General features: G+C 44.1%; 2 protein-coding genes across 2 annotated transcripts in view; one reads left to right on the plus strand and one right to left on the minus strand.

Moving 5' to 3' along the window:
• Window positions 1–534, plus strand: part of ADI1 (acireductone dioxygenase 1) — a 4,129-nt gene extending 3,595 nt beyond the window's left edge. Inside the window, exon 4 of the mRNA XM_009880140.1 lies at window positions 315–534. Coding sequence (XP_009878442.1) covers window positions 315–437 — 123 coding nt within the window. The 3' untranslated portion in view covers window positions 438–534. The remainder of the gene's footprint in view (window positions 1–314) is intronic.
• A 10,433-nt stretch (window positions 535–10,967) lies between these two features.
• The window catches only part of LOC104282074 (trafficking protein particle complex subunit 12-like), a gene marked incomplete at its 5' end in the record, with an annotated part of 24,476 nt that continues 24,235 nt past the window's right edge, over window positions 10,968–11,208 (minus strand). Inside the window, 1 exon segment of the mRNA XM_009880141.1 lies at window positions 10,968–11,208. This exon segment is cut by the window's right edge and continues 14 nt beyond it. Coding sequence (XP_009878443.1) covers window positions 11,066–11,208 — 143 coding nt within the window.

Below are 11,208 nucleotides of genomic sequence, written 5' to 3' on the forward strand. Positions count from 1 at the left end.
CGCAGAGGGGGGTGAGGGGAGGGGAGGGGAGAGCCGAGTAGGAGAGGAGGGGAGAAGTACTGTCTCTGCCTGACCTGGAGACACTGGTTGTGACACAACGTGTCACTGCATAGGTGCAAAATCTTCCACTGCAGTAGCTGGGAGTAGGAATGGCAGCATAGTGGCACAATTTTCTGGAACACGTGAAGCTTTCAGTCCATCTTGAAATGGTTTCAAAAATCGCTGCAGAAGTGCAAATGAAACTGTTAACATCAGAATTAAGATCTAATGGAGAGGAACTCTTAAGTTACTTGTGACTTCTTATTCTTTGACAGAATTATGTGAAGGCAATGAGGCTATTCGTTGGAGAACCCGTCTGGACAGCATACAACAGGCCGGCTGATGATTTTCCTGCTCGGAAGCAGTATATGAAGTTTTTGGCTGAAGAAGCACAGTAATGGTATCTGAGACCTGACAGGTGGAACAGCCTGAGGCCCTGGCAGAATAAATGTGACTGGTGGCTTTTCACTGATTAGACTTCTATTTACATATACACTTAGAATTACACAATCATGGAAAAATTTAGGTTGAAAGGTCATTTGGAAATCATCTAGTCCAACCTCCTGCAAAGTACCAGGCCAACTTCAAAGTCAGACCAAGTTGCTCAAAACCTGGAGGTCTGGAAACCTCCAGTGGTGGAGGTTCCCCAGCCTGTCTGAGCGCCCATTCCAGTGCTTAGCTGCTCTCATGGGCACGCATTTCTGCTTCACGGCCAGCTCCCTGGTCACAGCTTGCAATTGTTGCCTCTTGCCCTTTCACTGAATGCCTGAGAAGAGTCTGGCTCTGTCTTCTCCACAGTCCCTTCTGTAGTGAGAAACTGCAGTTAGGTGTCCTCTCAGCCTTCTCTTCTCCAGGACAGACAAACCGGTGTCCTTATCTGGGCTCTCTGCACCTCAAGTTGTTAACGAAGATGTTCACATGATTTGCCCTAGTTTTGACTATGGAATGTTGCTTGTAACCACCTGACAGACTTGGACCACCGACTGTTTTGAGCCCGATGGTCCAGAAGTTTTTCCGCCCACCTTGTAGTTCTTATCCGCGGTCCGGATAAGGCTGCTGTGGGACACGCTGTTGAAAGCCTTGCTGTGGTCAAGGCCAATGACGTCTGCTCTTTCCCCTCTGCCACAGAGCCAGCCATTGCCTCCTCGATGGCAGTCAGCCTGGGCAGGCAGAATGGGCCCTTGGTAAATTGGCCTTGACTGGTTGTTCCCCATCACCTGGTGTTTCCTGTGCCTGGAACGGCTTTCATAATAGCTTCTTCCGTAATTTTCCCGGGGACTGAAGGGAGGCTGCCCAGCCTGTGGTTCCCCAGATCCTCTTTCTCACCTTTTCGAAGGTGGCAGTATCATTTGCCTTTTTCTGGTCAAAAAGATTTCCCCGATCACTGTGACCTTTCAAAGATGCCAGCAGCCTTGCAGTGACTTTAGCCAGTTGCATTTGCAGTTGCTCAGAAATCCATTTTCTAACCTTTTTTTTCTTGATATTTCTGGCAGGTGGAATTGGGAGAGGTGGGCTACATTAATATTCATTCTGCTCTGGATCCATGCTAATGAACTATGTAGGATTCAGTTTTTAATTAAAGAAAATAAACCTTCCTTCATTCTTGTCTAAAAATGTTCATAAGATAAATTTGCATAATCGGCATTTCAGTATGCAGCTTCCCTGGTTCTGCCTTGGTACATAAAGCTGTGGTTTTCTCTCAGTAAAATGTAGCAATTTGCTCGAGTGAGTTATTAATAAAATTACTTTGACTTGGGTGTGGGCTTTTTTTTTTTTCTTGTGCTGACATTAAGGACACATTGAACAACAGTGTTACTGTAATTGTTAATCAGCTTTTATCCCTTGTGCTGCTACTGACTTGCTCTGTGACGAGGGGGTGAATCGTTAGCGGTGTGTCTCAGCTGCTTCAGCTGTGAGATGGAGGAGAGTAGACTTAGACGTGCTGGTCTAGTTTCCAGTAAATGCCTTGTGCTTACGCAGGACATGTAGCTCCTCGGCAATGAGCACCAAAGCATTTTGGTATGAATTTGCTCTTTACGATGATGAATTAGATCGGCTGGGCAGATGTACTGCTTGCTCTGGCGCGCAATGTATGATGAGAGCACGGGCTCTGCGCTGGCTGCAGCCTGTGTGCTGATTTCAGCCAGATACGATACAAGCTCTTGCCTTGCAGTTTCCTGAATAAACATGACTCTAGAAAGAAGTTGAGACTTAGGCTTACCTGAATTTTCCTAATGTAGCAGACAGTAGATAATTGGACTTTCCCACTGTTCTTCCCTGTGGGTGTGTGTACAGCCCTTCAGCAGGCAGCAACGTTTCCCTCGCTTTGTAGCAGCATGACTTTTAACCAAGTCTAGGTGCTTGCGTGCTGTAAGTGCTTCTCAAAACAAAGTCGCAATTTTGAAGTGAAATTGTACTAGCATTTATCTTAAAAGTTGGAAAGGGTGAATGAAAAAGGCACATCTTTCCTGCCTTAGGGTCTTGGGTTGCAAGCTAGATGAGATACAGGGACACAGCCGACCCTTCGTACTGCCAGTGGGGGCTCAGTTTGTGGGAGGGGGTGCAGGCACAGCACACGCTTGCAAAATGCAAGCCCTCCCAGCGCGCCGTTCAGCTTATACTGGTTTTTGTGCCATGGTTCATAAGCTTGGCTGAAAAATCAGTGTTACACGCAAATACGAGGTTTAGCGACAGTCAGACAGACATCAGGTAGGCTCATAGGGATGCTGTGCTGTGCCGTGTCATGCGTCTCATCTGTTCAGGGGTTTGCATACCTCTTGCCTGGAAGGAGCACTTGAGTGTCCTCTTGCACAGCACACTGGGGCATCCCAGCCCCAGAGTAAACTTAGGGGATTTTTCAAGGTACAGCTACAGGAATAAATGACAGTTATTGCCTGCGGCAAGTTTTATTCCTTTGACTTCTACGCCATAGAAAATTGTGTTTGCGAGTGTAAAGTAAAATGACTGCTTTCTCCTGCTGCTGATAGCAGTCCCCGGTACCCAATTGAATATGTCTTCTCTCTGGTTTTTTGGTTGTTTTTTTTTTTTTTAAGCAGAAGTCAGCACGAGACTGTTCATTCCTCTTATGGGTCTCTGCATTTTGATCTCTCTCTCTGCAAAAGGAGGAGTGGAGGCAGCAGCGTGGGCTCTCGGGAACCCCATTTACAGCACAGCCAACCCATAACAGACCAGGGCAGCGACTGGGAAGAGAGACCAGGTAACGCACTCTCTTCAGGAGAGATTTACAGTTTGGAGGCTGTGATGAGGGATGGACAGTAAAGCGGCTGCCCGCAGCGATTGCTTTCAACAGCTCGCTGATGTCGGATGTGACCTGGGAAGCAGGATTGAACCACCTTGTTTTGTTGCCTCTCTGGAGGAATATATACACCCAGTACAGCTCCCATCTCCTGGCTGTCAAGAATAACACACGATCACCCCGCTGAAGATCGTTCATCATTTTGATAGCACAATGCATTCTGCCACAGAGAGGTGGCGGGGGCTTGTGGGGTCTTACTGTCAACGCTTTTGAGTCCGTGCCCTTTAGTGCTATAGGTGTCTTTGAAAGGATGAAAGCTTTGCTTTCCCAAAGTGTTTTTTGTCAGCCAGGAAAAAAGCAATTTGGGGCTAGTATAAAGATTCTACACCTGTGAAGAGATTACATGGGAGATTACACTGGGAGGAAACAGCTGGGCGGAAAAAAATGTTAATATTAATAGAAAACACTCCAGAGAGTGGAGAGAGGGGAGGGAGAACACACCGTTCCTTCAGATGAAAACCACCATTTATTTTCATGGCAATTTTTTAGTGTTTGTTTTTTCTTTTCTCCCCACCCCCCCGCCACATATCTAAAAGTGCAAAGTGAAATCGATTTTTGGTCCAAAACCATGAGTCTGTGTTACTGCAGCTAGCGGAAAATCTTGGTGCATTGATGTAGTATGAAAATTTATGTAAGTGGTTCCAGCAGCATCACGTTGGCAGCATTAACTCAGGCAAGGGGAATATTTTAACTGCTCCAGGATTAGAGTTTAAAAAAAAAAAAGAAAAAGTTGGAGAAATGGTACTGAATTGAGGGGTTTGAAGATAGCTTTTTTGGTACCTATGCATTATTTTCCACATTAATCCAAACTTTTCCCAAGTGGCATATACCTCAGTTTCTTATGACCACCTTGAGAGACCTTCACTGCAAGGGGACTCAAAGCAAACTGTGGATGGTCAGTAGGATTTTTAATAAATTAGGTGGGCAAATAGGTGTCTGCAAAAGCTGTGATGCTGCACTCCCTTGTTACATGTCCTGGGCCAAGCGTCTTTGGTGGGATACCTTAATGCAAAGATATTTCACAGCGAGTTGGTAGTTAACTAGTAAGATCCACAGCAGGCACTTAGGGGTGCCTACAATTGGGTGACAGGAAATGCTGACGGCGAGGGGTGTCTCGCCCTGCGAGAGCGGGGGCTGTGCTGCTTTCCAGCGGCTGCAGGAGCCAGGAGCTGCCTGTCCTGGTTGCTGAACTTGACAGGTATAAAATCATGCACTCAGAGCATCGGGTCCTGCTGGCAGAACAGGCTGCTGCCTGGTTTCTGACTCCAGGATTTAGCCTGAACTAGGAACTTATGTGTAGGGACAGTTTCCTTACAAAGGCAATCATTTAATATCAGTCAGCAGACGCCACTGCACATAAAGACCGAGGTGGCAGCTGAGCACTGCTTTGAAGAATATCCCTAGCAGCTGAATCACGGATTTAGATATTTGGCCAGGCAGAGGCTGTGGACCTGACTTGTGCTATGCTCAAAAATTATATCATCTGTTTGGGAGTCTTCCCTGCAAAAATTATAGAAATTCTCAGATTCCTTCCCCTCTCCCCAAAATAGCGTCACTGCCAGTTGTCTTCTATTTCCTGAAGCTAAATAAACATATCACCTAATTGGGGGATGAATTAGTGTTACAATTAGAATATTCCTAGCTCAAAGATCCAGATTTGATCTGATCTGCTGCACTCATTGTGACTTTATAGTGATTCCCAAAACATTTTGTGTGTTTGCAAAAAGATACTCTGCTATACCTGCAGTTTGAAAAACCTATTTTTTATGTATGTGACTGAGTCACTAGCTCTCATTTTTTATTAACTGTATAAATACCCAGATAAGACAAGAAGCAAAATTTCAAAACCCAGAATGCTTGGGGAAAGATTGAGCAATTAAAGGACTGTGGACCTCTTTCAATGCTGGCTCCCCCCACTGCACTTCTCTCTGAGATACCTGCGCTAATTTTGAAAAGTGCCCCTCTGTTTCATTGCCTTCTACGCTGCTTGTCAGGGTACCAATAAATGACTGTTGTGCCTGTCAATGAGCTGTATTTGCCTGGTAGAAAATTGGGCTGGTTGTGCTCCGTGCCTCTGTGATGCTCCAGGATTGCCTTTGTTCATCGACACGGCCCTGAGCAGCCACGCCGTGCTCTGGGCGCTTGTTTCCCCTGTGATCACAGGCATTTGAGCCTGGAAAATTTGATTTGAGTCCACCCTCAGGCTTTTTTTTTTTTTTTTTTTTTTTCTCCCAAATGATTCAGGCAACTTAAAGCGGGTGGGAAAGAGGGAAGCTGTTCTCGGTGCTGCTGTAGCAAGGGGACACAAAGCGGCGGCTGGGCTTTGCGCAGGCTGCTGCTGCAGCCCCGGGCTGGGCTGGGGCTCAGTCCTGCTGCCTGCCACTGGAGCGCGTGCCAGCGTCTGAACTACTTGCTCACAACCTGCTCTGCAAATCGTGGATTTTTTTTTCTTTATTTTTTTTTTTTTATAAACAGCTCTAGTAATTCTATTCTGCAGCTTTTAACTTCAGTATTTTCAATTTAGTGCTGACAGTTCTGACAATTTTTCAAAGCTGGAGAGGAACCTTCTCCCTCCTTCCTTCCCTGCCTCAAGGAACTATCATCCCATTTTTTCGCTCTTTGTGAGCAAACTACAAGCCATTGTTGCCGGCTTCCAGATGGATTCATTTTAATGACTCTCGTACGTAATAAACATCGGCAAATGACTGCCCAAAGCTAGGACGGGATCAGGGGTTGATCCAGAAGAGTTTGGAAAGGCAGCACCTGGGTCCTCATCCCCACCCACACCTTTCTGTTCCTCTCTAACACCAGGATTGTGGCCATCTCAAACACCCCTTGAAAATGAGAATCTTTAAATTTGTAATTCCCAAGCTGACTAGGAGAACTATGCAGGAAAGCAGCTTTCCACTATTGTTGCCTGAGAGTTAGTGCTGGAGAACATTTGCGTTCGGTGCTACTGAACTGCTGTTCAAACGCTCAAAACTCTGTGCAGGTTCCTACAATGTAAAGTACCTCACTGGTAAAATATATTTTCCCCCGACATTTTATTAAGTGGGTAGAAAGCACAGTGGAAGGGGTGTATGGCATCCTCCTTTGAGCTCATATTACAGGTATGAGCTAATGGATAAAATCCACCTCGTTCTAACATCTTTAGTTTCAGGACAGCGGCAATCCAGGTTGCTACCTGAGCAACCTCAGAGAGGTTGACTCTGGCTGCTGCGGTTCTATCTATTTGGAATAAATTTAAATCTGTATTTGATGCTTCAGTTCTGTTTTCACACATTTCTCGATTGCAAGTTGAAGCTGAGAGGGAATGTGTTTCTCACTACAGCTAAATACGACTGGAGATGGGGGGTACCACACATCTTGCAATCTTCTTTTGGACAGCTACAATGCATGCGGTTGATTAAGCACATCAGCTGACATATAAGTAGGACAGACGTAACTTAGCTATGCATGCAGACATCGCTTATTCCCCTCTCCAATTTGATTTGCAAGACACCTGCAGCAAAGGCTTCAGGAAAGGATTGTCTCTCTACCACTTCTTAGACTGCTGTAGCGCAGAAAACCTGGCAGCCTACCCAGGTGGAGTGGTTATTCCCAGCACATCCTTGTGCCTCAGGATGTGCCTCAGGATGAAGGTGAATCTGAAGAAGGTGTTTGCTGGCTTGGTGACATTTTCCACCAGGTCAGTGAGCTCATCCAGCTTGCGCACGGCAGCACGAGTGCTCGTGCTGACAGGAAGGATGGGGTAGGTGGAGGAACGGCCATGTTACCGCACTGGCTGAAGCCCATTGTGCGGTCTCGGGCACATCTGCACATGCCTTTTGGGGAGCATTTAACTGGTCCAGTCCACCAACGGAGGCACCAGGAAAATGTAAATGACCAGCTGGTTAGGGGATGCCATTATCACCTGAACTGCCATCAGGTACTAGAAATGGCAGATAGATGTTTAAGTCCTTTGGAGGATCAGGGCCTCTGTGCATAATGTAATTATCTGAATGTCTGAAGTACAGCTTCTTTGCTCCTCTTTTAATAAAAGAGGAAATTTAAATGCAAAACTTCTGTTAAGGCACATTAAGCTTTAAGACTCAAATACAACAATCAGCTCATTCAGGCTGTACTTTCCACAGCTTTTCTCACTTAGCCAGATGACACATGCATGCTGTGTTTTAGAACTGAGCTCTGCCCTCATTTACGCCGGGAACCCTCATTAAATTCAGCTGAATTCATTGAATTTAACAGGATTGCCTGGTGTAATTAATGTTTTGAGGACAAATTTTGTCCTTAGCGTTAATGCTTTAACACCATATACAGCATTCAGATGTGTAACTGGCTGGATATAGGAAAGTCAAACACTTAACTTGTATATATGTTAAATCCAAACCATAAAGTGACATTGACACACTTTCTTGCATTTTATAAACAGTTAACAATTTGCATACATCCAGCAGTGATAATATGCCTTTGCATTTAAATTTTAATTATTCTGCAAGTCTACCAGGATGTCACTTGTTTAATGGCTCACTGATCTTAGAGGTCACCCAGTCCAAGTCTCCTCTACTGGCATTTTTATCTCAGCAGAAGTTTCTACTAATAGGAACACAGCAAACATACTGAAGTGAGACCTGTGTAGTAATACATATGAATTAGAATTTAGAGAAACTTGGAAAACAGGGGATTATGTTTTCAGAGTGTTTCTTTTTTAATGGTTATTTGACTCTGACTGGGATCATAAATTTTTATTCCCTGCCGATCAGAAGACAGGCTGTCATTTACATGTGCAGTGAGTATAAGGCACTACTGAATCAAAAAAGGAAGCATTTTACTCCTCGATTGTAAAGAGGCAAGTGGCTTCAGCATGCAGGATGATGGTGGATCATGCTACTTTCACTTAGAATTGGAAAAGACAAATCAAACTTCCTGAAAGCATAGATGATAGTATAACAACATAACTTGACACCTGACCTTCAGCTAAATGCATGGGAATCTCAGTTTTATTAATTTACATATCATTGAAAAATATTTTAACTGGCATCATGGAATCACAAAATAGTTTGGGTTGGGATGGACCTTTGAAGATCATCTAGCCCACACCCCCTGCCACGGTCAGAGACACGTTCCACTAGACCAGGTCGCTCAAAGCCCCATCCAGCCTGGCCTTGAATCCCTCCAGGTATGGAGCTTCCACAACTTCTCTGGGCAACCTGTTCCAGTGTCTCACCACCCTCATCATCAGTAATTTCTTCTTTATGTCCACTCTAAACCTACCCTCTTTCTGTTTAAACCATTGCCCCTTGTCCTGTCACTACATGCCCTGGTAAATTGCTCAGTGCTCTCAAAGTCTTTGAGAACAATGGTGGTTACATGCCAGGATGTCTTCCTATCTCCTCAGAAACCCCATGCCCAAGAAAAGTGACCTATGCTGGAGAAAACATACTACTAAAATTACTTACAAGGAGTACAGTGAGTAACATACTGGACCAGATTAATAGTTGTGACAAACTGAAACCACCACTGATTTCAACTCAGTTATAAGAACGTAATCTGAGGATTTGTCCAATTACTGTTAAACCTTGTCTAAAATCATAGGAATATTTAACACAAATGTAAACCCTCATAAAGAGTAATGCAAAGGTAACCACTTTTACTTCACTGTATTTTAATACTCACTAAAGATAGGTAAGCGGTGTTGAAACCCAAGTGAAGCAGGTGGTGCTGAATCTCTCATTTCAGAGTTTAGTAGCGGTGCCTTAGGAGAAGTGTACCCAGGCGCTGCACCAGTTTAATTCAGATCCAACTGTGGGACCTAGAGGCCAAGCCAGAAACAGAAATACTGACTGATTTCATTTTTTTCAGTTGATTGGTACATAACTAGTCATTGTTTCAGTGTGCAAGTGTGACCTGTAAAACACATACATCCTGTAAAAATGGAACAAATTCTCTCTCTGTATGAGAAAAGCTGTAGGCTTACGTCTTTCAAGGTGACTGGTGATTTTTAGGCATCCCCATTTTTTTGCATATCCAGCTTGCAGCAGTTTTCAAACAACCTGATTTTTGAGGACAACTGTTTGGTCTCTGTACACTATCTCCAGTTGGACAAGCATAAAAAGGAGTTATTGCTTAAAAATACAGGTGGGGGTATTTTAAGACGGTAAGAATTAATTAATGGATGTGGTATAAAAACTGTAAAGAATTACAGTTACAGAATTGTCCCATGGCAGTGATTTATGACAAGAATCTACTCCAATTGCTAAACATTAAATCTCAAAATAATAAAAAAACCAAGGAACAGATGTATATATTGTATTCATGTACAAGGAATGGGAGCATCTGGATTGAATCTTTACAGTAACAGATGAAGGGATAAATGGGGGCAGAGATGTGAAATACACCAATACCACAGTGGTACCGTGAGTCCAAAAATCTGTGTTCCAAGGGATGCCAGAATCACTGTAGGCCGATACTGTCCCATCAGTGATAACTGCCTTCTGTCCTGCTCTGCATCACCCCATTTGCTTCCACTCTGTGTGGTTTAGCCCTTAGATACCTCTGCCTCAGTATTACCCTGGGAAACACTTTCTGCACAGGGTTTTCCCTTGGTAACAGGAAAGGAGAGGAACCGAGCTGAACTGGGTTGTGTTTCCGCTCTGCCTAACGGGCAGTGCTCCTTTCTCTACCCAGCAGAATACTGGAGTGGAGCCTGTCTACACCAAGAGGAACCCACAGGCTCTAGGGTAGGCATGAGGAAGACAGCTGTAGTGTAAGAAGAGCTGAAATAAATACACATGCACAAGTTAAGCAGTTCCTAGAACAACCCTGTGGCATCTGCTGGTAACATCCAAGTAGAGATGTTGGCCAGAGAGTAGGAGAGAGGAAAAAAGTACTGAAGCAAGGATTAGTTTGGGAATAGAGAAATCCTCCACTCCCACCCACAGCTTTCCAGATTCCAAATGTTTTAATCTGAAAGATTTAATGGTATCACAAACCCATGAAAGTATAGGGAGACCATTTGGTATCATTCAGATGACAGAGTCCCTCATACTGTGGGGAATTCATACTGTGGGGGACTGTATGACTCACATGCCATCTGGGCAACCTGCCTTAGGTGGCCCTGCTTGACTGGGGGGTTGGACAAGATGACCTCCAGATGTCCCTTCCAACCCCAACCAAGCTGTGATTCGGTACGGTGGTTATCAAGCAACCTCCTTTGAGAGCACTGGACGTACAAAGGTATAATACTCGATAGTCTGATGGGGGCAAAATGAGACACACACAGCAGAAGCAGGTGAAGAGAAGTGCACTCAGAATTTCATTTCTGTAATACACATACTGATATTCTGTCAATAACTCGTAGCTGATGAAATTAGCTTATGTGTTTTGCTCACTAATTACTGAAAAACTCTAACAATCATCAAGACAATATAAGGTCAAATTCAGTTTTTCTTATAAAAACAATCTGAGTAATTGTATATAAATAGTACACTGTAATGAAGAGTAACTAAACAGCAATAGAGTTGTAGGGATGAAGCTGGCTCTAGGTCAGCATAATGTCTTCACAACGATAGGATTGTTACAGACAACAGATTCTGTAGTAATGCCACTGAATATCCATAATTGAATAGATTTTATTTCACATTTACACATTAGCAAGAGTATATACAATTTAAAAAATCAGCCTTGCTGGAAAAAAAAATAGTTGGAAATGATCTATCCTAACTTGAGACACTGAGTATTAAAGCTATCGCCCTCTTTGATAGCTACAGCCTCTAGAAGCGCCTGCTTCTTCTGCATACTGCGAGATGACTCCAGTTCATACATCGTTGTCAAGTTGAAGAGAACACTCTCATGAA

Source organism: Charadrius vociferus, unplaced genomic scaffold, assembly GCF_000708025.1.
Source record: "Charadrius vociferus isolate BGI_N301 unplaced genomic scaffold, ASM70802v2 scaffold552, whole genome shotgun sequence".
In the NCBI taxonomy this organism is placed as follows: domain Eukaryota; kingdom Metazoa; phylum Chordata; class Aves; order Charadriiformes; family Charadriidae; genus Charadrius; species Charadrius vociferus.